The 27,750-nt window shown below is 56.6% G+C and overlaps 1 protein-coding gene across 1 annotated transcript in view; it reads left to right on the forward strand.

Annotated features, from left to right (window-relative positions):
* Positions 1–10,528: 10,528 nt before the first annotated feature.
* The window catches only part of ZNF385C (zinc finger protein 385C), a gene marked incomplete at its 3' end in the record, with an annotated part of 55,887 nt that continues 38,665 nt past the window's right edge, over positions 10,529–27,750 (forward strand). Inside the window, exon 1 of the mRNA XM_083877567.1 lies at positions 10,529–10,580. Coding sequence (XP_083733693.1) covers positions 10,544–10,580 — 37 coding nt within the window. The 5' untranslated portion in view covers positions 10,529–10,543. The remainder of the gene's footprint in view (positions 10,581–27,750) is intronic.

Below are 27,750 nucleotides of genomic sequence, written 5' to 3' on the forward strand. Positions count from 1 at the left end.
TGCTAGACTGCAGGGGCAGGGTGGCTGCATCACTCGTGGCAAGAGCTGGCTGGGCACAGGAGGGTTTGTGGGGGGACACTGTCCCAGAGCCAGAACCCACTGTACCCTGTGCCAGCAGAACAGGGGTCTCCAGGGGACAGTGGAGTCTGTGAGGCTGCCCCGGCCCTACCCCACCCGCAGACAGTGGCCTAAGGCCCCGTCTCACCCACCCCCCCAAGACCGAACCTTCCCGAGGCGCAGAATGAGCCTAAACCCCTTTGGGGCAGCCCCAGGGATCCCTGCGGGGCTCCGCACATCCATCCCCTCGGCCTCACCTGGGAGCTCCCTGGGAAGCCCTTTTGCGTCCGAGCTGCGGGGGAGCCGCGGGGCTCGGGGCAGGACTCGGGACCGGGCACGGGGGCAGGACCGGGCCGGCTTTGGGGCGAGGGGTTCGGTACCGGGTGTGCGCGGCCCCGGACCGCGCGTCCGCCCGTGCTGCCCCGCCTTGGGCCGCTAGAGGGCGCCCCGGGCCGGGCTGGGGGATGCCCGGGGAACGATCCGGGGGATGCCGGGGGATGTTCGGGGGACAGGGAAACGATCCGGGGGGACCGAGGGATGCCCAGGGAACCGGGGGATGTCCGGGAGACAGGGAAACGATCCGGGGGCACCTGGGGATGCCCAGGGAACCGGGGGATGTTGGGGGAACCGGGAGACGATCCGGGGGCACCGGGAGATGCCCGGGGAGCCGGGGAACGATCCAGCAGGACTGGGGGATGCCCGGGAAAAGGGGGATGAGCCGGCGGGGGCCGGGGGATGCTCCGGCGAGTGCAGGGGGCTGCAGAGCTCGCACCTGCCGCTCCACGCGTGTCCCTTCCCGCAGGATTCTGCCACACGTGTTGGTGCCGGCCCGGGGACCCCCCGCCTGTAAGCGGGGCGGATGCTGGTCACGGGTGACTCGGGGCTGCAGAAGGACAAGGACATGTGCAGGGTACAAGAGTCCTGCCCCTGCCTGACTTTGGAACCAGAGACTCCCGCAGTGTCAGGCACACACAGCCTGCTTTCAGGTGGAGATGGCCCCGGGGAGACCAAACTCCTGTTCATCAGAAACTGGGTAATGAGGCCATTTGAGTTATTTGTAGCTCCTTGTGGGCTGGAATGGCCTCTCCTCCTGCTCCCTAGGCAGGATCCCTCCCGCAGGGACCCCAGACCGTTTTGCTCAGCTCAAATTGCCCTGATTTGTGCTTGGAGAATTGAGGTTGTGAGTTAGCCCAGCGGGTGCCCACAGCACTGGGTGGTGCAACCTCTCACCAGCCCTGGTAGATCTGTCTGTCTGCTAGGGTGCCCCAAACTGGAATTTCTGTAACAAAACTTCTCCCTTTTTGAGAGGGTGCAGCTGACTTCATGGGATACAGGGCCAGGACAGCACTGTGAGTCTCTGTGGGCTTTGCAAGTGGGTCTGTATCCAGCCTCCGCTTGCTCTCCCCTCTGCGTCCCTGCTTTAATGTCAGCTGCATCTGATTTCTCCTTCCCAGGGGCTCAGTCACCTTGGGCCTGGCAGCAGGGAGCAGCCGAGCTGCAGTGATCGGTGCTGCAACCTTGCTCGGTGTCCTTCAGGGCTGGCGTCCTTCTCAGCCTGAATCCTTCTGAGCCAGCATCCTTCAGGACTGGCACCATTCAGAGCTGGCCTCCTGTGGCCAAATCCCCAGGATGGCAAAAGTCTGTGGCTCGAAGCACCTTTGCTTATCTCAGCTCCCCAAAGCACTTCTGTTCCGGCCATCACGACTCGTTGTAAGCAGAGATGGACACCATTAGCCCCGCAGCAAACAGCTGCTGCAGCAAGTTCTGCTGGCAGAAGCACCGTGAGGGGGTTTGCCCCTGGCCCACAGGCTGCCAGCGTGGGCACAGCCCCAGGAACGCCTGTGGCCTCCTGCCCCAGCACTCCTGTGCCCCCGGCAGCCAGGGGTGCTCGCAGAGTCAGGGCAATGCAGCAATTTATTTTTCACAGCTCATTTCATTTGTCATCAGTGCGTCAGAAAGCACTGATTTCCCCTCTCAAGGCACCAGCTGGGAAACCTCCGGCTCCTCCACCTGGCAGTGCCTCAGGTCTGCCCTTTCCCCAGGCTGGTGTTTAGTGGGACTTAGTGCTCAGCCTGTTCGACTTATCGGGAAGGAGCCTGAGATGTGACTTGATTACAGCATGCAAGTATCTTCCCGGGGAGAAAACTGCTGGGTATTAAAGGGCTCTTTAACTTGGCAGAGAGAGGAATAATGAGAACTGTGTCTGAAAGATAAAGTCAGGCAAATTGAAATTTGAAATCCAGGGCAGGTCTGCAGCGAGGAGGGCACAGAGCAGCCGAAGCAGGACCCCAGGCACCTTTATCAAAGGGATGCCTGGGGCTGGGGGTCCTGCCCTGCGGGTGGCTCCATCCTGCTTCATGTTTCTGGCTCAGGCAGCAGCAGGATGAGCAGCAGGAGTCTGGTGGCATCCTGAGTGAGGGGGATGGGGACTGAATTTTGCTTCCCAGGCACATTTGAAAATCTGGCTATTGCACAGTATCTCTTCCAGAGCCCGGCAGCACATCAGACCCCGAGGTGACCTTTCCTGGGACAGCTGGAGTTTCCCTCTCTGTACCAGGGGAAATTCCAGTCTTCAGAAAAGTGCTTGTAGTGGAGGAATTCGATCCCGAAAACCAGAAGCCCTCTCCCCATTTTGCTCCTGCTCTTCTCCGGGAGCTCATGGGAGCCTGCAAAGCCTGGGGACTGTCCCTGTCCTGCTGAGCGCTGCCCGCGACCGACGGCCTCATGTCAAACGATTCCCACCGGGAGTTAATCCTGACTGTTCGCATGTCAGGATGCTGGCGGATTAAACAAGGGGATTAGCATCAAACAATTTCCCTCGCGCCCCGACCGGGAGGCAGGAAATATAATCAGTGCAGGTTTATTCTGCCTAGGTTAAAACAGTTCTCCGGCGTGTGGAGTGCGATGTCATCTGAGCCAGTGGCACAGCGAGGCAGTGCCAGGGTCAGGATGGCAAAACCAGGGGCTGCTCATCCCAGGGGAATCAGGGATGGCATTGAGGTCCCCGCTGAAGCCTGTGCCCGGTGTGGATCCCACCAGCCCAGTCATGAGGGGCCAGTGCAGAGGAGCCATCCCGGCCTGGGGAAAGGGCTGCAGCCCTTCACTGGGTGTCCCCAGGAGGGTACAAAAGCCAGGACTGGGGACACTCCAGCCCCCCACAGTCACTGAGCCCCCTGGCACCGTCCTTCTGGCTGCTCCTGCCAGCCTGGGCTCAGCTGTGGATGGCAGAGGATGGAACAGCCTCGCGGATGTAAAGGCAAATGTGTTTTCCCAGCAGCTTCTGAGTTCCCGAGCCAGGGAATGGCGATGCTGCTCTGATCCGATGGAGGCAGAGCTGCGGGCTGCCAGCTTTCATCCCAAGTTTCATGCCCACCTGCGATCCCAGGGTCCTCTGTCAGCACTGGGGCACAACCCTGTGCTCTCAGCCACTTAAAAAGGTAAAACAAACTCACCAATCCCGGGGTTTTGGTGGAACAAGCTCGTGCAGCACTGGCTGGGGCACAACAGCCTGGCAAAGAGACTTGACTTCTCTTTGGACCAAAGCACTGTGGGAGCAGCTGGACTCACATCCCTATGTCCTCACTGGCTCAGATCTTTTGGTCCCTGGAGGTTTCTTGGCTACTTTCCTCTGAGGAGCATTCCCAGGGCAGCCAAGTCCCTGGTCAGCTGAGAATGGGACCATCACACATGCCCACCTTGTTTTTCTAGGAAAGGGCTAAAAATACCATTGTAGGGCTGTGTGGAAAGGCCTGGACAGATCTTCAGCTACTGGAATTCAAGTGATTTACAGCCCATAGCCCGTGTGTGATCCCAGCGACTGTGCAGGGCAGTCCCTGGGCCAGGGCACGTCTCTGTGGGGCAGAAGAGCAGGGGGGCTGCTGGTCCCCCCTTCCTCAGTGCTGCTGGGGCTGGCTGCTCTCCTTCTTGCCATTTTTAGGTGACTCTTTGGGCAGGGCATTGGCAGGATGTGGCAGGGAGGGGACGCAGCACAGTGGGGTAAGACCCAGGGACAGCTGGCAGGTGCTCACATAGTCTGGGGCCTGCAGGGACCCCTGGCACAAGCTGCAATATCCGAAAATTCCCAAACAAAATTTCATGCACTAAATCTTAGGGCTGCAATTCTGCTGAGACCTGGCTTTATAATTGGATCTGTCAGAAACCCGTCACACTTAATGTGCAGCTGCCAGCATGCCTGCGACTCCTCAGCGACTGTGCTGGCTCTGCTGGGCACCAGGAAATCTAGTACTGGGATTTTCCAGCTTGAGGAAAGGTCTAGTTCATACCTAAACCTCTAACTCTGGGAGGAGGGCAGTGCAGGCCAGCCCCAGTTTTAACTCAAGGTGCCTCAATTTCTCTCTGTGCCAGGGAAGGCAGTGGGACGGGGGCGATGATGGGGAGACATGGGAGCCCAGCGTGTGTGCGTGTTCTTCACCTGAGTAATCAAACCCGTTATGCAGTGTTTGATTAAAGGCCACAAAACATATTATCTTTGATTCTTCCACTTTATTTTTGTTGCCTTCATTTGTCCCTTGGAGATGAGAGTTGCTCCGGTACTTATTAGTCACAAAGCCCCAACCTCGCGCTGCGTTCCTGCTATCTGAGAAATGAATTATTAATGGTGCATTAAACAGAGACTGGAAAGGGGCCCTGGGACACTGATAATCAGGAGCTAATTGAGGAAGAAATGAGATACTGCTCCCGTTGCAGAACGAGGACTGTGCAGCGCTGCGATACCAAAGGTGACCCTGCTGAAATTCCTGGGCCAACTGCACCCAGCTCTGCCTGCTCAGCCCTCGCTGGTGGGTCATGTGTGCACCTGGCAAGGATGTTCTCCCTGGCTGGGATGTTCTCCCTGGCTGGGATATTCTCCTTGGCTGGGATATTCTCCTTGGCTGGGATGCTGTGCCCTGGCCAGGATGTTTTCTCTGACAGGGATGTTCTCTCTGACAGGGATGCTCTGTCTCAGGTATCAGAAAGAAATCAGACAAATGCATCCATGGCCCTGGAAAGCTGCTGCATCCCAGATCCTGAGGGTATGAAGCAGATTCTGGGACTGGCCAGGAATGTGGGCACAGGCACTCTCCATGTCCTCAGGGATGATGTCCCACCCCAGTGGTGGCTGCTCAGGATGCTGGATCCTGAGCCTGGACCTCATCTGGACTCCTTCACAAGTGACTGAGGCTGAAAAAATTCAATCGATTTTATTTGTCCTCCTTTACTGATTTTCCACACAGCTTTCAGCTGGGGCCTGTCAGATTTCTCCTCTTCCACTCTGGCTGCATTAAAGACTCACCCCAGGCCTGGCACCATGTGCCTCAGGAGTCCCGTGGGACATTGCCACAGGGTCTTGAGGGCTGGAGAAAGATGGGAGCATGGGGAATTGTCACTGTCACTGCCCTCCCTGGCCATGGGCTGCTGCTCTGACAGTGTCAGGCTGACACGGGCCCAGAGTGTCCCATCACCCCCCCTCTCCAAACCCCAGTGGAGGGTCAGGTTTAGGATCTGACTGTCCCGTTCCCCTCCCAGTGGGCTCAGCACCACTTCCTCCCAACACCCAGCCAAGGCTCCCTGCTCCAGCTCTGCTGCGACGTCACGCTGAAGCAGCCGCAGTTCACCAGACTCCTTGCATAAATATTTATGCACTGATGCAACGCTTTTCTAAATATAAAGCTTTATCTGAAATTTCATTTAAACATTAAGTGTAGATAATTTATTTATAATTAATGTAGACATCAAGCCCCATCTCTGGAATGCCTGTGAGCTTTCATTTATAATTGGGAGGTAAGTCAGGAGCGAGAGGCTGGGCTCTTATCGGTTTCATTCTAATTTTCCTCCTACAGCAAATGAAGCTGGTGCAATTCATCTCTCATTAGGAGGAAGCACAAAACTCCCCTAAAATAACAGTTTTATGGGGTACAGGTAATAAACCCGTCTTTGTTCCTCTTCCCCCCTTTGATAATGTTACTGGGGCTCACAGATCCTTTCAAAGTGTTGCTCTTCCTTAAATATAAGTCCATTAAAAATTAAAACCACTTCCCTATATAATAAAATTTACTCCCTGCAATTATGCAGAGGGAGCAGTTATCGGCCTTCTGTAGATTTTAATTAAAAGTTACAATAGGAAGGAAATAACAACGGCCATAAAATAACAGCAACCTCTCCGCTAACAATGAGTTACTGCTGCCTCTGTCACTCAGGTGCCTCTCGAAGAGATGCGCAATGCTGGTGAGAGATACTGGGGCCAGCAGCTTCCAGGAGCAGTGCTGGGAGTCCCTATTTTTCTCCTGCAGCTATGGGGCAGTTCCTGCACCCATAGGTGCCCAAATGGGTGCTCAGCTCAGCTCTGACCCATTTGTGCTCTTGCTTCTGCACCCCAGTTAGAGAATGGGGCCGTCCTACCTGCAGTACCATGGGGTGGGGCTAGGATTAACATCACCCTGCTGATGTGGCTGTGCAGATCCTGGGGTGCAAACCACAGTCCAGCTCTGTCAGGGCACAGCTTCTCCCCATTGAATCCCTCAAGGCACGTGTGTCCCAGCTGGGCTCATCCAGCATCCCCGAGAGCTTCTTTGGGAAGCGTGTTCTGGCAGAGTGGGGCTGTGGAAGCTGCGTGTGCTTGGCCCAGATATTTTGCAGAGCTCAGAGAGAAGAGACCATCAAAGGCAGCTCCGCACTCGGGCTAAAAATAGCAGGTGCCCGGGACGGCGCAGGGGCTGCCGGTGGGAACGCGGTGCCTCCGTCACCTGCAAACACCTGCTTGTGTGGGAAGAGCTGCAGCAGCAGGAAACCTTATTCCATGTGTACAACAACCCTTCCAGAGTGCAAACCTCTGCTTCTGAGGACACCTTAGGCTTGTCTGAATTCAACCATGAGTGTTTGTGGGGCCAATGCCCCTCACTCACACTGGCTGTGGGGCTCAACTTCCCAGCTGGCCAGAGCTGGGTCACTGCTGACAGAGCTGATGAGAAACAGGTGAGAGCCAAGGAACTGGGGCTGGTGCAGCTGCATTCCCCCCATGTCAGCTTTTTGCTCTCCTGAGGTCTGGAGGTGCTGTCCTGTGACATCCCAGCATCCCACAACCCATGTCAACAGCATGTCAAGGGAATCAAGGTGATTTGAACCACCTGGAGCCCAGCTGGGCCCTTGCACCCAGGCTATGGACTGGGGACCAGTCCTGCCCTGTGCAAGCTGTGGGCAGGGGGAGTGCAGCCTCACTCAGCTCCCTGTGGGCTGGTGCTGCCCAGTGCTGCTGTTCCTTTAACCGGTTATAGCTGTCAAGTGTTGCACTCCTGGTCTCCTCATTGCCTTCCCTGGGTCCTGGCTGTGAAGGCGCTAAACCCCCCCTGATCTGGCTCTGAAACGTTTATGAAATCTTTATGGGCTTTTGAAAAGATTTTAATTCCCTGACAGTGCTGCTTTCACTGGGAAAAAAAAAATAAATTATGACTCAATGAGCAATTACAGCTCAACAGCTGCTGAACGGCCACGGCAGCTGCCGGAGCAGCTTGGCACGGCTCAGCGCGGTGGCCGAGGAGCCAGCGAGCCTTCCTGGAAAGTGGTGCTGGGCCTGAGTCACCCCACACCGACCTTTCTTGGCTGTGGGACCCTGGCTTAGCCCCTGAGCACAGCCTCTCCTCTGCCCACCTGTTTCCCATGGCCCTCCTTAGCCAGAAGCCTGAGTTCTGCCTGGTGCTGGCCCATGCCATGTGGTGCCGAGGAAGGAGATAGCTCTAACTGCACCTGGAGAGCTGGGCACTGCAGCCAGCTGGTGTTGTGGGACTCCAGTGGGTGCTGCAGGAGGGATCCTCCTTCCCTGGAGCCCTGTGGTTCCATATTTGAGATTGACAATGTCTCAGTAGCATCACATCTGGGACAGCTTGTCACTCCTACCCATCACCTGTCTCACTGGAGAGGTGCCACCACAGTGACCCTGGGCAGTGCCAGCACTTCCCTGTGTGGGGGGGATGTCAGCTGCCAAAGGATATAGAATGTTTGTGTAATTGTAAAACTCCCTGTTTGCTGAAAGCAGAGCTGCTGAGCTCCAGAAACATGAAGAAAGAGGAAGCGTTGCCCTGACAGTGCCCGTTCTCTCCTGGCAGTGCCCATTCCCTCCTGACATTGCCCATTCTCTCCTGGCAGTGCCCATTCCCTCCTGACATTGCCCATTCTCTCCTGGCAGTGCCCATTCTCTCTTGGCAGTGCCCATTCTCTCCTGACAGTGCCCATTCCCTCTTGGCAGTGCCTGATTCTGTTTCCTCAGAGGCTCATTTCTGCTTCTTTAAGTGCACAAAGTTGCTGTACAGAACTGAGAACAGGATTGGGAGAAATTTTGTGAGTGACTACAGTGTGACGGAGGGGCTGGATGTGCTTTGCCTTCTGCTGCTCTGTCCCATGGCACTCCAGGTGCTGCAGCTGGAGATGACCTTCTCTTTGTTTAGAGTTTTGTCTTCAGCTTTGGAGATATCTGCAGCAAACCAAAATGTTTGAGGGTGACCATGGTCTCGGCACAAACAGTATCTTGGGGAGAAGCAATGTGAACGGCTGCCCTTGGGAGAGGGAAGCCAGAGTTCCCATGGAGGGGAAGAAATGCATTCATGCTCCCCAGTGCTGGAATGCTGGGAGCTGTGGCTCAGGTAAGAGGCCTCATCTCTGCACTTCCTGACCCCTGTGCCTGGTACAGTCCCTTCCATGCACTGTGGTGGAGGCAGGATGAGGCTGAAAGGGTTAAATTAAATGAAAAAAAGTGTGCAGGAGCCCCAGCCCTGCCTCTGCTCCTTGGAGAAGAAGGTTATACCATCATCATCAGGCTCCTGACAGCCAAGGTATGGTAAAGTTCGAGATCCATTAGAGTGCCTGTAATTATTTATAGGGAGGAAAAAAAAGCCCATCCTACATTGTGAAAATCAGATGGCACAGCAAACAAATGCACTGAGCTTTGGCAAAAGGGCTCTGAAAACCCAAAGTGATTTATGCTGAGCCAGGACAAAGCTCAGTGGTGCCGCACTGCTGCTCCTGGGGACCTGACTGACAGCAGCGAGGAAAGGGACTCCTGGTGTGCACAGGTGGGATCTGCTGCTGCTGGGCCACCTGCTTGTGTTCCAGGATCTACAAACCCAGAAGCAGCTCAGACTGGGACTCCCTGCTCCTGGCTTCCCCTTGCAGCTGGTGGCCCTGGAGGCTCCTGCAGGCATGGGCACCTGTGGGCTTGGAGGGGTTTAGAGCAGCACTTGGAGCAGCTCTGCCCCCACTTGTGCAGCCTCCAGCCTCTGCCAGTGACAGCACGGGGCCAATCACACCTCTGCCTCTTGGCATCAATTCCGTGTTTTAGTGGCTGCAAAGTAGCGAGCAGGGAAGTGCTCTGGGAGATGGGAGCCCCTGGGTACCTGCTCCAGAGGAGAGGGCTCTTGGCCAGAGCAGTTCCCTCCCAGCTGGGCTCCAAAGCTCAATTAGCAATTTTGGGAAGTGCTTTGAGATCCTCTGTAAAGTGTCCTGGCGGAGGGCAAAATGTGATTATATAACGCGTCTAGACAGCGTATTCCTTGGGGCGGGCAGCAGGACGCTTTTTTATCTCCACTCCTGTGTCAGCACTGTGTGGCCCCGCTGAAAGGTTCTGGGAGCTGCTAAAATATTAACAATGATGACAGCGACAGGCCAGCTCAGAGTTTTGCACTTAAAATTGTTGACCTTAGCACAAGGCGAGAGCACGGCAGCAGAGGCGCCTTTGCCTGGCGGCACTTTGTGCTCCAGCTGCGACCACTGAGGAGGAAGTGCCATCTCCCTGCAGGCCCCCTCCCTCCAGCCCGCCCCTGCCTCCGGTTCACCCTCTTGGAGCAGCCGGGCTGCCCGGGCATGGCCACGGTTCTTGTCCCTCCCTCCCTGCTGCCTGCTGGGTCAGGGTGGGACCAGGGGCTCTGCCATCGGCAAAGAGCTGCAGCTGCAGCCCCCGGCGATGGCACCTCCCTGGAGAGCCGGGCTGCCCGCTGCCACTCAGGGTGCGGGACTGGAGACCCTCGTCCTGGGGGGTCTGAGACCTGACCCGCCATTCTCCAGAGCTCTGGTCGCACACGGCATCTCAGTACTCTGAAATTCAGGTGCCCTCCCCAAAGCCCCGCTGTGTCACCCTCCTTTGCGCCCCTAGCCACACACCTCACTGACCCCCCAAAATCCCCTGGACAGAGCCCGGGTAGCCCCTGTGTTCCCACCGTCCCAGGCAGGGGCAGCCGTGACCGAGGGGTGCGCGGCGGGAGGATGTCCCCGAGCCCCTGGCGCCGCTGCGGGATGCAGCTGCGGGATGCAGCACCGGGATGCGCCGCCGCGGTTCCCCCTCCCACTCCGTGCGGGCGTGCGGCGCCGAGGGGGGGCTGGACCGCGGCGGCGCGCGCGCTGCCTTCATCCCCCCCTTCCTCCTCCTCCTCCTCCTTCTCCTCCTCCTCCTCCTCCTCCGAGAGCGCGCTCGCTCGGCCGGGAGCGAGGAGCCGGCGGGAGGATGCTGCAGACGGCGGCGGAGCCGGGCGCCTGGGCAGGTAGGGCGGGCGGGGGCGGCCGGGACCGGCAGCTGCGGGGCTGGGCTGTGGGCACGGGGAGTTGCAGGATTAGGAAAGTTGTGCGTGTGGTGCTGGGGGGGATGCGCTGGAAGGGCCCCGGGAATCGGGATCGGGGCCGGATGTTCGCCCGCGCTCCATCCCTGCGGGGCAGGGGCGGCGGGGGCGGCGGAACCCCGGCCACACTGACCACCCGGAGGGGTCAGGCTAGGAGGGAAACTTCTTGAGCGGAACTTTGCCGAGGCCCCGGCGCAGCCCCTCTCCGGCTCGGGGCTGAGGTTCCCACGCCGAGCGGGACCCGCTGGGTGCCAGTAACCCCCGGTAAGCCCCGGTAACCCCCGGTAAGCCCCGCCGGGGTGCCCGCGCTGGGGGTGCACGGCGTGGGATCCCCACGGTGTGTGCTGGACTCGGGTCTGCGGCAGCACCTGGGCACAGGCGGGGTTGGCCCAGGTGTGCGGTGTGCGGCCCGGCCGGGGCAGGGGGCGGTGGAGTGGTGGTCCTTGGGCCCCTCCGGGCCCGGCTGGGCTGGTGGACCCTGCGTGTCCCCCGGCTTGTTCGCGGGGTGCCCGGAGCTGGATGCTCCATGCTGGGATCGGGACTTGGAGAGCTGTGCTGGGAATGGAGCCGAGGCTCTGGCTGCCTCCACGGCGACTCTTGGCTCTTACGGAAAAGGACCTTCAGAGAGCTGTACAAAAGCACTTTCTGTTGGTTGTGTCTCCGGGTGGGAGCAGCGGGGTCTCCTGGTCCGGGAATGTGGAGGGAGAGCAGGATCCGCACTCAGCAGATTGACCGCTCTCCCCGGCCATTACCAATAGACTTTGCTGCTAACTTGGAGCAGCAGTGAGTTATGGTGGAAGCTTTTAAGGAGTTTGCATTGGGGTGGAGCAGGGCTGGGGCTTGCTGTGCCCCAGAGCGAACCCCACGGATCCCGGCACAGGGACGTGCCTGTGCCTGCCCTTGGCAGAGCCATGGCAGGGCGGTGAGCGCCGATCCTGCTGGATGGGCGGGTGGGAAAACAACATCTTGGCACAAGAGGCTGCGATTTGTTTTCGGAGCAAAATTTGAAAGTGCTGCTTAAATAGAGGAGGTGATTCTGTGTGAAGGTGAGGGGTCTAGAGCCTGGCATCAACACTCCTGGAGGCTCTAAGGGACTTCCAGGTTGATTCACCAGTGAGCAGAGATCAGCACCAGCTCACTGCTGCTGGAGCTGCCCCTGCCAGGGCTGGATGTGTCTGTGGGTCCCACGAGGTATGGCAGCACCTCTGCCCCACAGGGAGCAATTTTGGGTGAAAATATGAGGCAGGAGCTGGCCCTGCCCTGCTCAGTGCTGTGCACACATTGGGTTCACTCCTGGTTACCTGGGGTGTCTGAGTGGGGAATGGAGATGTTTGTGAGCTGCTGTGTCTGCATGTGGGGCACGGTGCCTGAAAATAGCATCAATGGGCAGTTCCAGTGTGTGTGACAGCCTGTGGATAAATGAGGCTCTGTCCCGGCTGCCAGCCTGGCTGGGAGTTTCTTCAGCCACTGCCATCCAAATCCATCACCACTGACTTTTTTTAAGTGACTGCAGGTGTTTTCCAATGGAGCATCCAGCCCAGCTGGATGATGTTTGTCATTTGGGTGGAAGGGCTCCGTGGGGATGGAGGAGCCGTATTGGTTCCTCAGTAGCTGCCAGTGTGATTCTGCCAAGCAGAAACTCTCTGTCCATATGCAGAGTTCAGGGCAGGGTGATGACACCGTGTGCTGTAGATTTCGTGCTTGTTCTATAATCTGCCACGTGTGTTGGAAAAAAAAAGGCTGGTGTGACCCTGGATGTGGCTCGGTCTGGGAATGCACAGAGCCAGGCTCTGCATTAGCAGGGTTGTGACGTCATGCCAGGCTGTGACTTCCCACTGTGAGTGTTGTACACGAGCATCCCTGAGCTCATATCCCTGAGCTTGCATCCCTAAGCTCGCATCCCTGAGCTCACATCCCTGAGCTCGCATCCCTGAGCTCACATCCCTGAGCTTGCATCCCTGAGCTTACATCCCCGAGCTCACTTCGTGCTTGGCTGGGGCTCCAGAGTGGTTGATCTCGGTGCCCCAGTGCTGTTTGACTCTGACAGAGCAGCAGCCTCTGTATGGAGAAATCAGGAGGCTGATTTAGTAGTCCCAAGAGTCAGAAATATTTCTGAGAGCTGGTGGCTCACTGGCCTCAGGGCTTGGACCCCAGTGCTGGACTGTGGAGGGCTGCATGTCCTGGCCATGGTAGGTGGTAGGTGAGGGTTGGGGTGTGGCTGCTCAGGTCTGGAGGTGCCATCCTGCTGGAGTGTGCACTGCCAGTGGGCTTGGAGCAGCCATCCCATCCCATCCCATCCCATCCCATCCCATCCCATCCCATCCCATCCCATCCCATCCCATCCCATCCCATCCCATCCCCATCCCTCCCCACCTGCCTGGCTGATGTTCTCTGCACTGTTTATGGGGGCTCATGTTCTGCCTAGCATTCCCAGCTGCACCAGGACAAGGCTTCTGTCAATGTGTCAATGTGGGACATGGACAGGGACAGAGAAGAGCTGCCCCAGCTCATTCTGCCTGCACCTGCCTGCTGTTCATCCCCATGGACTGGCAGGAATGTACAGAGCCTGGAGTGATGCTGTGGCCCCAGCTGAGCAGCAGCAAGAGCTTGCCTGGCTGTGGCCACCTACAGCCATTCCAACCCAAAAATACTCCTCGAGCATTGCCCCAGCATCCTCAGACATTGGCTGGAGGCTGGTAGAGGAACCCTGGTCTTTGGGCTCTTATTTGTTGTATTTCTGGGGATCTTCCTCTAGTTTGGCATTTATCTAATGTTTCTGGGGAGATCGATGTATTTCCACGAGTGCACAACACAAGTCTGCTATTGACTGAACAAGGACCTTTGCACGGATGTTCCCAATCCAGCACTGGATATGTCAATCACATTGCTTTACACTGGTGAATTTCCAGGGCTAAAAGCAAACCTGCCACGGAAGCACCAGACAGTCCCCAAAACGTGTCAGACTTACACATCACAGGGGCAATGATTGCTTTCCCAAGCCCTGCAGCCCTTCCAACTGCCTCTCCTGTTTCTCAGCTTGATCGGGACTGGAGTTTGAGTTTTCTAAAGCCAGAGCCCTCAGTTCTGCAGCTCTTTAATCATTTCTAGGGATGATAAAAATGCAAAAATGTGCACCCAGAGCAGAATAATGAAGCCCATGAGGGTCTATTTGTCAATTTAGCAATGATATTGTGATGTACAAAGGCTGTTTCTTAGTATGATGCTCTGAGATTGCCTCCAAAATAGTGCCATAATTTCTGTGTCAGAAAGCCCCTGCCAGGAATTATGTCTGTGCTCTCAAGGAAACCCAGGCTGCAGCTGCACCATAACAACTGCTCCATTTCTCTTAGAAATACAACAATTTACTTGCCAGTCATCAAAGGGAAACTGCAGATTTAGGAGCCATGACTGCTCTGCTGGCACGGGATGCCCCAGGTCCTGTGGGAGCTTCCCTGGTGTTCAACCAATGCAGGTGTTGGTATTTCAGAGGCATCAGGGTGCCCATGTGCCCAGCCTGGCTGCACCCTGGCCATGGCAGTGGGGCTGGCACAGGCACATTGGGCTGTGGGCACAAGGGGAGCTTTGCTCTGCATGTCTGTGAGTGCTTCCCCAAGCACTGCTGACTTCACAGGGGCTGAAGGTAGGGAGAATCCCTCACTGTCAGAGGGCCCTTTATGTTTTTTTTCTCTTTATAAAACCCACCACTTTCCCCCCTGCAATGTAAACAGCCTTTTCCCCAGGATGAATTCCCGGCAGGGTGCCAGGGAGAGGGGCTGGTGGTGGGTTTGGGGCTGCGGGGCCCTGCAGGGGTGGGCCCATGCTGAGTCCCAGTCATCAGGGAGGGTTCTGGGGGAACCTGGCTCTGGTGAGGGCTAAAAGCCCTTGATACCGAACAAATCTGTGCTGCTTTGAAATGGGAACGTTCCTGAGTCGTGATTTTCCCTGGCCTAATTATGGAGATTTTTTAATTAGTTGATAAGAAAGATCACTAGGAAATTGCAAAGGAGACATTGTGAGGTGAAGCCCTGATCTGTGCCTGTGTCTGCCTGGAGTCAGGAGCTGCTCCAGCTGCTGGACCTTGGTCAGGCAGCAGCAGTTGGGCTCAGGGTGCTGAGAGAACTGGGTATCCCTGTTCCTTCCTAGGGTGAGGTTCTGGATTCCTCTGGCCATCAGGTTTGATCCTGGAAGCTCTGCTCACTCCTCTGCCTTGTGCTCACCAGTCAGGGAATGAGCTGGGGCCTCTCTGTTGGGAGTCAGGCTGATGCCACTCTGTCTCCAGTCTGAGTATTTCTCCTTCTGACATCTGGCCACTGGCTCTTGCTCTGCATCAGGGGAATGAAGGAACTGTTGAATGTGGGGTGGGTTTTGTCTGTAAAAGATCAGAGGGGGTTCTCATCTTCCTATCACCTCCCAGTTCTCTGAGAGCTTTGCTGCCTTGGAATTGTGAGAATACTGCAGCCACTGCCCTGGGGACATCTTTGGTCACATCTTTGTAAAACCACACATGCAGCAAATCACACACGGCAAAGGGCTAAGAGCTCTTTGGAGGATATTTTTCCCTTTATCTGTTGGAGCAGGACACATGTGGAACCAATGACTTCCCTCTTGCCAATTGCCACTTGGCTCTTGCAGGTGCCACTGTGATGCTGCCCTGGATGTCCAGAGGCTTGCTGGACCCTGCCAGGAGCAGGAGCAGGACCCAGGACCGATGTGGCAGAGATGCCGGTGGCCACCACTGCTGGTGACTGGAAACCAGCAGAGCAGGACCCTAGCCTCCTGTTTTTGTGGATGTGCACATTTTTGGGGGATTGGTGTTTTTTTTTCTTCTGAACTTTTCCTGCTATCGTGTGTGATTTGCTGCCATCGGTCTCCTCGGCCACATGCCCAGGGGGCGCGGCGTCACCGCTGTTTGTCTTGGTCGGAAGCGCTGCTGCTCTGCATTCGTTTGAAGGGCTGAAGGCACAGAGCCGGTCTGTGCGCCGGGCTAGAGCCTCTTCTGAGGAAACTGAAATGCTTGTAGGAAAAAAAAAACCCACCAAAAAAATCAACATAAAAATCCCAAACAAGGGAAGCTTGTTACGGAGCCAGCAGGAGACTGGGAGTGGCACAGAGCGGCTGCTGGCCGGGCTGGGGGGCGAGAGCTGAGGTCAGGCAGAGGCTCCCCCCGGAGCAGGTTCCTCCACCTCAGAGCCCTCCCGCCCAGTGCTGGGTGTGCTTCGTCTCACGCAAGGCCAGAGCCTATAAATATCCCAACTCCAAATTTTCAAGAAGTATTAGGAACTCTCCAGGCTTATTTTTGAGGGCTGTTACGAAAGGGCTTTAGCGGATTAAAGCCCTCCCAGATTAATCTGTGCTCAGGAAGGCAGAGTGTGCAGGAAGGGCAGTGCTGGCACCCCAGGCCTGTGATGCAGGGGGTTCACCATGATTCCTGGGCTCTCCACTCCCCATCTTGCTGGGAGATGGGGCAGCAGCAGTGGGCTGGTGGGGCAGGGAGGGACACTTGCACAGAGCCATGTTTCCAGTTCTCCACCTCTCCCAAGCCCCACTGAGCCCCTCAGACCTGGCCAACATCTGTAGGGCTGCCGGTTTGCACAGGTCAATGTCAAATTTATGTGCCCTCTGGTTTCCAGAGGAAGTAATTAGCCAACAGGTGTAATAACAATCTAATAAGTGTGTCAAATAAGTGAGCCAGTTGTGGTATGGAGCATGCTGTGCCTTTGGAGGAGTCTTCCAAGGCCTGGGGATATGCCAGGTGGGAAAATAGCAATTCCCTTGTCCAGGCTGGGGTCTGTCCATCCTGAGTCTGTGCAGGAGCTCACTGCTGTCCAGGAGCTCGGGGAGGGACCTGGCACTGCAGGGTTCACACCTGTGCCAGAATCTCACCTTCCTGGCCAGATGTGGAGGGATGACTTGTGTGCTCTGTAACCACGGGAAGGCACAAAGCAGTGCCAGAATCTTGGGGCAGGATGAGTGCTGACTGATGCTGACTTAGGCAGAGTCAAAGGGATTTACAGACACCCAGCAGCCACCTGCATCTCCAGTGCTGGCCTGCTGCTGTGCCAGTGCTGCTCCCATGGGCATGGGGCTCTGGCCCAGGGAGGTGCCAAGGTGGGTTCTGATGGCAGAAAATCAGCTCCAGCACCTGCTGGCTCTTAGCATCTCCTTGGTTCTGGGAAAGCTTTTCACTTTGTCCTTGGGAACAGTTCTCCTTCTGAGGACTTGTGCAAACCTTCTGGCAAGAACACAGTGGTTTGTGACAGTGAGATATTGGCAGGTGGCAGGATGCTCCTGAGCACCCTGAGAGCAGCTCCCCACTGCCCACTCACCCCCTGGCTAGCCAAGGAGCTTTTCCTTCTCCTGACAGTGGTGGGAACTCCAACCCCTCTGCAGCCTGGCTGAGGGACTGCTGGCTGTGGAGTGACAGATAATGCAGGCAGGGCAGGCTGCAGGATCCTTGGAGGGTCAGGGTGGTGGGATGCTGCAGTCCCAGGTTGGGTCCCTACTAGGTGTGTCACTCCATGGTGAGGGTGATCGGGAGAGGCAGTGGTTGGTGAAGTGGCTGCTGCATCACAGATAAACAGCTGCCCCTTCAAAGCCTGTTTTGGCTGTGGGTGGAGCAAATCATGGCTGGCCCCAGGGTGCTCATGTAGATGGGGGTGATGGGTCTGTTGGAAGGTGGTCTCAGGTCTTGAGGGGCTGCAGAAGGTCGTGCATGGCCCTGCTGAGACAGCAACTCTGCCCCCAGCACAGGGATCCTCATGTGGGCAGGGCAGGCAGGGTCACAAAGACGCCTCTGTGGAGGATTTGGCCTCTCCATGCCTGCCCTGGCTCCAGCAGAGCTTTGATGGGTGTAAATCAGTAACAGAGAGCAGAAAACCCTGCAGAACCCAGACCCAGCAGTGCAGAGGTCTCTCACTCTCACCACCGAGCCCCATCCTGTGGTGGGATCAGGCACTGGCTGCCCAGCACCACTGGCTATCCCCACTGCCAAAAATCCTGCCTTTCTTCACCTGCTGACAAGGCATTGGAAAAGGGAGAATTCTTTAAAACATAAAACAAATAAATTTAGGTCTTCTGGTAAGGGATTAAATGGGGGCTCTCAGCTGTATTTATAGAAGGTTCAAAAGTAAATCTGTTCCCAGACTGAATAAATATTTTGCTCAGGCAGGCACGATCTTCAGTTCATCTGTCTTGCAAAGACTTGAGTGAGAGGGGAATTGATTTTCTCCAGCCTGAACAAGGCAAGCGCCTCTCAGACCCAGATAGAGAGTGAAGTCCCATTATCGGCTGAAATGGGGAAGCAGCTGGGAAATCATTAAAGAGAAAGCAAAGACAAATCTGCTTTAGAGAGGTGACAATTTGCTGTCCTCCACGGTAGCTGGGGCTGCCACCCCTGAAACTGCTTTGGGGCCGTGTCGCTGTGACCCCATAAGAGAGTTTGATGGCACTGGGTGACCATTGCCAGCTGCTCCCGGTGGGAGCTGGGAGAGGCTGGTGCCTGGCACTGGTTGTGTTGGTGACATTGATTGTGTGGATTGCACAAGGGAGGTGCCATGGGGGCACCTGTGAGTGCCTCAGCTCATCTCGCTGGGTGGAGGGGGATCTGTCCAGGTGCAGTGGCAGTGCCAAGAGCATTGACCTCATTCTCCACTCCTGCATGGATCACTGGGAGCTGCGGACACAGCGACAGCCAGGTCAGCGCTGCCGGACACGGAGTCACCCAGGGCTGGACCTGCTCTCACATGTCGGATTTCTGCACTCATACAGCTGCTGTGCTGTGGCTGCCCTGTCAGTAAGGATGAGAGGAAACTGCTGGCACATCCCTGTCACTGTCCCCAGCCTGCGGGACGCAGCATTCACACGGTCCTCGGGCTGATGCAGGTGGTCCGGGTGGAGGTTCCTCTGGCAGTGCTGGGTGTGCAGCACAATTCCAGCTCAAAGAACCTCTTAATTCAAGCCGGCACCTGGTGTTTGCAGACATCAGTCACCGCCAAGACAAGAGCTCAGTGCTTTGCTCTTGATAAAGGCAGCGCCAGCGCCGTGTGAGCTGCACAGCCGGGGCTGCCGGGGCTGCCCAGCTCCTCTCCCCTTGCCTTTTCCCAGGTCAGAAAGAAAACAATAAAAGGGAGAATGAAGAAAAAGTCAAAGCCCTTAGCAGTGTTTTCCAGCTTCTTCTCCCTGTTTTCCGAGACAGAACCACATCAAACAGATGTTTGCCTGTAAGGAGGTCCCCAGGCCCAGGTGGGTGCCCGGAGCTGGGACGGTGTGAGGGAGCGGTGGCGGTGCCTGGCGAGAGTTTGCTGTGTGAGCTCTGTCCGCCCCGCACTAAAAAAAGGCACAAAATGAGCAAAATTATGCGCTGAGTCACTAATCGTTCACCCGCTGCTTTAGTCACCAGTGCTCCCACACCGGGGGACGTTCGCTGAGGGGGCACAAACTGAGCTGTCACCGCGTTAAATGGATGTGGCCGAACGCAGTGAAGAGCTGCTGCTGCATGCACGGCTTCTGACACCAGCCGGACCATTGGGCTCCGTGGCCACAGGAGCTGCTCAATTAATGACACCTCCCTGATGAATGCATTGATTAATCGCGGCCGTGTGCGGCGGCGCCGGGGCGTGCAGGGCGCGGGGGTGGCGGCAGCTGCTGCCCGTGTCCTGTGACAGCACGGGTCACTGTCCTGCTCTCTGTCCTCCCACGGGTTGCTGTTCGGGTGGTGCTGGTGCAGTGTAGCACCCCTTGCTCAGGGGTGATGGGGCTCAGTGTCCCGTCTGCCGGTGCTCCCCAGTCTCCCCCACCCCACACGGGGCTGTTTCAGCCGCCTAACCCGCCGTGCCGGAGCCAAGCGTGTGTGAAAGAGCCTGTCTCAGCACAGGGAAGAGCCATAAAGGGCCTATTTATGGAGCTGGCTCCTCACAATGTTTTCAGACACAGCCCTCGCATGTTTTCATAACAGCAACGCCTCCACCTCTCGCCAGCTGCCAGTGGAGCTGAGCCTCACGCCGCTGTCCCCCGCACGCCCCGGGGGGCTGGGAGCCCTGGCAATGGGCTGGCTGCTGCGGGGCTTCCCGTTGGGATCCCGGCCCCGGTGCAGTCCCGAGGCGGCTCTTAGGGCCGTGCCTTGGCCGCCTCTCCCATCCTGGCTGCGACCTGGCACTGTGCCCGAGCAGGGACACGCTCGGACCCTTGGCACGGATGGGCCGCTTTGTGCGGCAGGAGATGGACTTGTCAGCAGCCCCTCTGCCCGGGCCGCTTCACCACCACGTTTCCCATCGCCTGGAATTCCCTGGCGGGCAGCACGGAGCACTGGGCTGCATCCGGCGCCCAGCTGGAGGAGCAGCAGCTCCCAGGCTTCATCCTGGGAATACTCTATGGAAGGATCAGCCTCTGTCCCAGCCGGGGCTCCGTGCTGCTCACTGGTCAGAGGAGCAGTCGATGTCTCCCCCCTGTGCCAGGTACTCTGGTGACAGCGTGGCAGCCGCTGCGGTGACAGCACGGCAGCAGTGGCAGTGTCGTGTACGTGTGGGAGGCAGGTGAGCACAGAGAGGGAGCAGGGAGATCTCTCCTGCTCAGCGCCAGTGAGCAGGAGTGGGGCTGTCTCATTGGCAGGGAGATAAGTAACTTTTCATTAGTTCATTTTGGAATTCCTTTCAAACAGGAACGCTGACCCACCCGAGCTCATTAAATAACATTAATGGCGCTGCCCAAATAAATATTCCAGCTGCCACCTGCACCGCCAGCCAACACTCGCTGCCCTCTGCCCTTCTGGGAGCAGAGGTTTCCCAGTCTAATTGGATACACGTGCTTCTCTCCTGACACCCATGACCTCCAGCGCAGCACAGGATTCTCACACTGCAGTGACTGGGTTCCTGCAGCTTCATCTGGTGCTGCAGGAGCGAGGCAGTGAATCCTGGGGCTGTGAATCCTGGGGCTGGCAGGAGCTGGGGGCTGGGAGAGGAGAGGAGACACCAAACCGTGGCGAGAGGAGGGAACGAATCCAGGCCATGCTTGTCACTGAGCTGATTAAACCCGAGCTCTGAAACTCTTCTTCTGTCCTCTAGCCAGTGAGCAATGTATAACTTCATTACTCCACATCCAGGAGACACTGAGGGATGTGGGCAATTCATTATCATCTGTCCCATTTCATTTCCCTGCCTGTCAGCTCTGGCATCCTGGTGTTCACAGACAAGTCAGGGTTTCAAGGTGTGAACTGAGGCTGAAGGCTAATGCTCCTGCAGCACAGCTCTGCACAGGACCCTTGCACCCCCATCACTCTTGGGCAACCCTCAGTAGCACCTCAGGGGGCTGAGGGATTTTGTGGCACCCCTGGGTGTGGCACCATCATCACCAAGCTCAAGGCTTTAGGGGCTTGACTTCAGAGCTGCCACTGTCAGCAGGGACCTCAGGTTCTGAGTGTACAGCATCATTCTGGGGAGCCCCAGCCCTCAACTGAGGGGAATGCAGAAGTGAGGGATGGTTTTGGACCCTGTTTTCTGATGCCTCTCTTCCCAATGGCTCTGGTGCCATTGTGCTGTCCCTTATCAGACAGGTTCTTCCTGCTGGGGCTGCCAGCTCGTCCCTGTCCCCCCAGGCTGCTCTGAGCAGCCACACCAGGGTGCTCCCCCCCAGCCCCAAGGCAGCAGCAGTGGGTTCTGCTGGGTGCTTGCCTCAGATCCTGGTGACTAATTGCTCTGCAAAGAGCATTTCTCACAAGTTTATTTTATAAGAAATGGTAACAAGGCTTTGATTTAGCTCTTCTTTTCCTTTCTTCCTGTCTTTTTTTATCCCTTCCTACCCCAAATGCAGAAGCCCCTTTGATCGTGTGGGTTCAGGCTCCGTAACAAGCATCTCTGTTTGTGTCGGGGAGTTGTCAGTGTGGTAACATGACAGCACAGTCTCCTTGTTGCCTCACACACAATGAATTATTCCTTCCACTCTTTCTCTGCGCCATCTCTGGGATAAATTACTGCTCCCAGATGGGCTCGTCACCCAGTGAAGCATCCTTAACCTCTGAGATGACCCCTGCCCAGCATGGAGTGCTGGCCACTGCGGCTCACCCAGGGCTGCAGCAAAACATTTGAGTGGGGAATTGTCAGCCTAGCTTGAAAGCAAATTGCTTTGCCAATTTATTTTCTTTCTTGTGTATGAACATATTTTTCTTAAAGGGATGCTGTCACATTAAATATGGAGCTGCCAACTGCAGGCATTAAAAAATCATGGGTCGTCCCATTTTCCTTCCTCCCACTCTAAATTCTGAGAAAACAATAAATTCGGGGTTCTTTTTTTACTTGTCACCTGCCTTTCAGCTTGAGATGCTTTTGCAAACTTTTCCCAGCGGCTGGGAGGTTTGGGAGCTCCAGCACCATGACAAGTGCCATGGAACTGGGGCAGATTGGGCTGGAGGTGGGGTGGCCCCTCAGCCACCTTGGGGTGTCCAGCTGTCCCTGGATCCATCTTCCCAGAGCTCTGGGCCAAGGGCAGACCCAGAGCAGTCCTGGGATAGTGCTCAGGAGCCTCCCCTCCCACCACAGCTGATGGGACTGAGCCATGTGCTGGTAAGGAAATCTTCCCCAAATCTATCCGTGAAGGGCGTTCACTGTCAACAAGTTGCCTGGACTCTGTGTCACTTTGTCACATCTCATGTGACAGATGCAGAAAGTCCTTTTCAGCCTTTATGTTTCCAAGCCCTTTTTTAGGGAAGGTAATGAAAGTAGTTTTGTTATCCTTTGACAAAGTGTGTTTCCATGCAGCCTTGCTGAGCTGGGGAAGGGAATCAGGCTTTTGTCACACTGAACAACTTTATAGCAGTTTCTGAAACGTGTCTGATGGATCTGGCATGGGAGCATGTCTGATCTGGTGTCAGGTAGCAGAAATCTCTCATTTATGAGTGATCTTATTAAAAACAGGTTCCATATGGGGCTGGGTTAGTGCTTTCCCTTTTTTCTGCTGCAGTGAATCTCCCTCCCACAGCTGCAGGTAGGGATAAGTCTCTTGCTACTCTTAAACTTTAAAGAAAAATCTCTTCTAAAGTTGCACAATACTGCAGCCTCATAGCTCAGCAGGGCTCAGCTGCGCCCCAGCCCCACCACATGGGCTCCAGAGCCTCCCCCAGCAGGGTGTTTGATAACATTGATTTTAATAAAGCTCTGGGCTTGTTTTGATGGACGGATCCAAAGCACTACATGGATTTAAACAGATCCCGTTGCAAATATCTCTATCTGATACCCCTGGCGTGACCGGACTGTAAATGTCACTTGCTTAGCACTATCAAATATTTAATTTGCGTTGTAATTGAGGAGCCTTTGAGAGCTCCAGCTTAAACTGGAGGTCTCCTGTTAGACAGCAGCTCTTCACAAATTCACTTAAAAGCCAATTTCTGCCCTGAAAAGCTCCTCAGGCAGAAGCAGGAGTGAGGGGAGCTGGGAGGGAAGACCATGTCAGCTATGGGACCTGCTGGAACCCTGCTCATCACTGTAAGTGCTCATGGTGGGTGTCCTCACCTTTGCCACAAGAACACATGGGTGGGGGAAGGGGATTGGCACCATGGTGGTTGTGCCAATGCTTGTGGTGTTGTGCCTCCAGTGGCGCTGCTGCTGACCTGGCTGTTGGTGCCTGCAGTGGGGGTATCAGCTCCCCAGGAGCTGGCCTGGATCTCATTCTGGATCCTGCACTTGTGGAAAATTGTCTTCTCTGGGAACTTCCTTGTGGCAGCTTTGGGGAACAGTGAGGGGATCACAAGGTGCTGCCAGGGCTCAGACTCTCCCAGTGCATCACCTGGTTCTCTGTATTTTATTTCCCAAGAGAGCATAGTGGCTCTCTGAGACGTGGCTCTGCCCTAATCTTTGTGCTGACCACAAGAATTCTGAAGGATGCTGTGATCTTGTTAGATTCTCCTCATCCAGAGGAGAGGCTGGGGGTGCACAGCCAGTGGGAGGTGATGAATCATGGAGCCTCAGTCCTTCCTCTCCCACTGCTGCCTGCACTGTGCTCACACCTACAGCCAAACTGTGGGGCAGAATGTCACACTCCCTGCCTCTGTTTGCTTTGCTCTTTTCCCTGCTGGTTTGAGAGCAGGTGTCACTGCCCAGGTTTGCTTTCTAGAGTGGACAGGCACGTTCCCTGCCCCACTGCAGAGCAGCAGCATTGTTCCCTCTATGGCATCTCCTTCTGCTGGGTTTCAGCTGTCCTGGCTGCCCGGGAGCAGGGCTGGGATCTGCTGATTCAGGGGACACGCAGCCCTGCGGTGTTAATGATCTTGATGTGCAAAGGAGAGGACAGGCGCAGTGGCACCGTGCTCCGTGTGATGCTCCCTGCCCTCCCGGGAGGCTGCAAGATGTCCCACTGCCCTTCAGCGTGAGGGGAACCCTGGAGAGCATCTGAGGGTAAGAACTGGGCATTTGGGGGATTCAGAACGGAGGGTTGAGGGTGGTCTGAGCCCTGTGTGTGCCCCGTGCCAGGAGCCAGCCTGCAGTCCGGAGCCCTTGAGGAGAGACAGCTCACACTAATCCTTGCTCTGACAACGCATGGTTTACGGACTGATCCTAAAATGTGCCTCGCTCTGGCATTAGTGGAGCATATGTCAGGGCTGGGGGGGCAGCTGGTTTGATGCAGTGTTATGAAATGCTGCAAGTGCTGCAGGCATGGCCAGGCCCCTCCAAAACCTGCCGTCTGCCTGGATCTGCTCAGCTCTCAGGCCAGGACAGTGAAGCATCTCCTGATGCTACAGCAGGTCCCCTGGGCTGCCTCCATGTCCACGGCAGAGCCCCCTGTGCTCATTGCAGCCAGGCCAGTGGCCTTCCCATCCCTCCGCCAGCAGCCGGTGCCTCTTTATGAAGTTACACAGGGAATTCTCTGGGCCCAACAATTGAGGCAGCCGGCAAAGCTGCCCCATTCCCCCATCTCCCCTGTCACTGAGAGCTGCTGTCAGGTGCATCCGCCTGCTCTTGGCTCAAGGTGGCTCCTCCAGTGCCACCCCTGCCAGCTGGCGCCCGCTGCCCCGCGTGACGCTCCGCGCTCTTTGGGAACTTGCTGAGCCACAGGCACCAACTCGGACGTGCCGGCTCTCGTCCGGAGGCTGCTGATGAGGGCTGATTTAGTGGCGATCGAACCGCATTTGAAATGCTCCTTGAAATATGAGACAAGTGTCTGCAGCTCTCCAGGCGTAGGGGCGGCCGCGGTGCCCTGAGGGCCGTGGCACAAGGGCAGGAGCCGGCTGTGCTCGGCGGTGCCAAGGGCAGGGCTCGGCGTTCCCTTCTCCAGCACCAGGTAGGAGCCTCCTGTGCCTGCCTGGGGCACCAGGTGCTGCCTTGAAGAGCAGTGTGCTGCTGTATGCCGAGCCCAAATGGGTGGGTGGGCTGGAAATTGCCTGGGCCAGTGGTGAGGGGGCTGTGAGGAGGCAGGATGGTGGGGCTGCTGCTGCAGGGGGTCTGGGGCTCCCTGGTGGCTCTGGAGGGGGGCATAGCCAGGGGCATGGCAGTGACAGGATCACAGAGCTGCTTAATGGTGCAGACCTGAGGTGATGGGATGCAGTGATTTGAGTTGTGCTTGGGTGAGGTGTTGTGGCAGCTCTGGCTTTCCTGAGGGTTCTTACAGGGACCACGAAATTGGTCCTTAGGGGATTTGAAGGAATTTTGTGACAACTCTTGGTGGTCACTTTCATATCAACACTTTCTTTTACTTCTGCTGCTTTTATTTACTGTTGTGTGTACTCAACTGGAGGGAAGGAAGGTGGATTCAGTAGAATGTAACCTAGTGAACTCAAGTAAGATTCTTTTTTTCCCTTCAGATTTCTTGCTCTCTTACCAAGTTAATGCACTTTCTGTTCAGGTGGTGTTTTCCCTGATCCCATATTGCTGAATGGAGAGATCTCCCAATCAGCTGTTGCCAGGTCCCCTCAGCTCTGTGGCAAAGGCAGTTTGACTTGGGGGAAGGTTCTGGTCCTGTGTGTTGGCTCTATTGAGTTCAGGCCAAATGAAAGTCCCATGGGACACAAACTGGTGCTGGTGGCAGGAGGGAGCACGAGGGTCACTGCTGGGATAGGACACTGAGAGAACATCCCTGCACAGATGTTCAGGCTGCATGAGCATAGGAATCTCTGTCCAGGCTGGGATCACAGCACTCCCTGTGCTCAGCGTGGCCTTTATGGGTCTCCCCCAGGTTATTCAGAATATAGGAAATGAGGGAAAGGACCTGACATGCATCAAACCTGCTTTCTCATCAGGATTTTGTAGCTTGGCCAGAACCCACTGCCCTGCTAATATATCTCATGCCCAGCTGGCGGCTTTTCTGGGATTCTGTGGGATACTGTGGGATGCTGTAGGATGCTGTGGGATACTGTGGGATGCTGTGGGATGCTGCTCCAGCACAGTGTGTGGGCACAGAGCCACTTCCAGTGACTCTGGCCTGTGCAGGAAGTGGAGTTTGTTTTGCATTTAGGTCCTGAGTAAAGGATGTCCCAGCATGGGTCTCCTCCAAAAAATCAGGAGCCAAAGAGACATCCCCTGTGAGGCTGGCAGAGCCCTGGGCTCTGAGGAAAGGGCAGCAAGAAGTGCAGGTGGCAGAGGGTCACCAGGGTCCTGGGAGGTGTCATTGATGCTGTTCAGCCGGGCCAAATCTGGGCAGTGGTGGGGGCATGGCAGCTCATCTCCCCCATCCAGGAGAACCCTGGGAGAACCTGAAAATTTGCAACTGCCTGCATGGAGGAGACAAAAGCTTGACCTCATTGGTCCTGGGGTGGGATGGGTGGTGGAGCTGGGATATGGTGACCCTGTGTTCTGAGCTGGGTTTGGCTCAGGCCCCTGGGTCACTCTGGAGGTGTCACTTAACCTTCACCTTGCCTTAGTCTCCATCCTGTGAAAAGTAACAGCCACCCATCCCCTGGCCAAAATTTCCTCAACGCTTTGCTAAAAAGAATAAATCTGCCCCAAAGTAGCCATCAGTCAGGGCACCACCACCCTGCACTCGTGCCATGACCTGTCCTGTGACCTGTCCCAGCCACGAGCCACCTGGTTCGTGGCCCTGACATCTGAGAAGCAGAACAGGCACAGAAGAAATTAAGTGAATGAGACAACAAGTGTGTGTGCAATTAGGACAGACCTTCAAACACTGCCCCGGGAGCCGGTACAGGAGCTGCTGCCTAATCAGAGCAACAGCAGTGCCCGTTTTAAAGACGAGGGAGACTTTGGGGATACTTTGTCCACATAATGTTCCAATTTTAGCTCTGAGTCCTGGGATGTAATTGCATTAAAAATACCCGGGGAGGGGGAGCATGCCAAGGGCACCCGGCGAGCTGCCTGGGCTGGCGTGTCCCCACCAGCGTGTCCCGCTGCGTCCCTGAGGCCCCGTCTCACATTCCTGCTGCTGATCATCTCCCAGATCTGCTTTCCGGTTGCTCTGCTAATGGTTATCCTGGGAAAGGCCTCTGGCTCTGTTAACAGCTAGTGGGAAAACCTCCCGCTCTTTTGGCTAAACGGGACTATTGATGGAGACACTCGTGGCCACCTCCGGGGTGCAGGAAGGCGCAGGAGGGGGCCGAGACCTGCTGAGGAGAGGGGGGGTGGGGGGTGGGGGGGTGGGTGCGTGGCAGCGCAGCACCGTCCTGCAATGGGGAACGCGCTGCCTTCTGTCCCCGCTGTCCCCTGTCCCCGCTGTCCCCTGTCCCCGCTGTCCCCTGTCCCCGCTGTTCCGTGTTCCCGCTGTCCTCTCTCCGCTTTGTCCCCCTGTCCCCGCTGCCCACTGCACCGTGCCCTCGCTGTTCCCCCCTGTCCCCTCCCCATCCCGTCCCCGCAGTCCCCTGTCCCCGCAGTTCCCCGGTCCCGCTCCCGCCGCCGCGGGACACACGCTCGGGACCGGCGCGGAGCGGCGGCGCCACCGCGGGGCCACGGCCGGGGCTGCAGCGAACCGAGACCCCCCCGGCTCCCCGGTGGGCCCGAGGACCGACCCCTGGTAGCCTGCTGGGTGGGCCCCCACGCCGGCACGACCCAGCGGGGTTTCGGATATTGCCTGAGCCTGAGCCAAAGCCCCCGGTGCGGACTCGCTGCCCCAGGAGCGTGCGGGGGACTGAGCCCCGCACAGTCCCCGTGCAGCCCTGCCCAGGATG

The sequence above is a fragment of the Zosterops lateralis genome (genome assembly GCF_965231275.1).
Source record: "Zosterops lateralis genome assembly, chromosome: 24".
Classification (NCBI taxonomy): Eukaryota; Metazoa; Chordata; class Aves; order Passeriformes; family Zosteropidae; genus Zosterops; species Zosterops lateralis.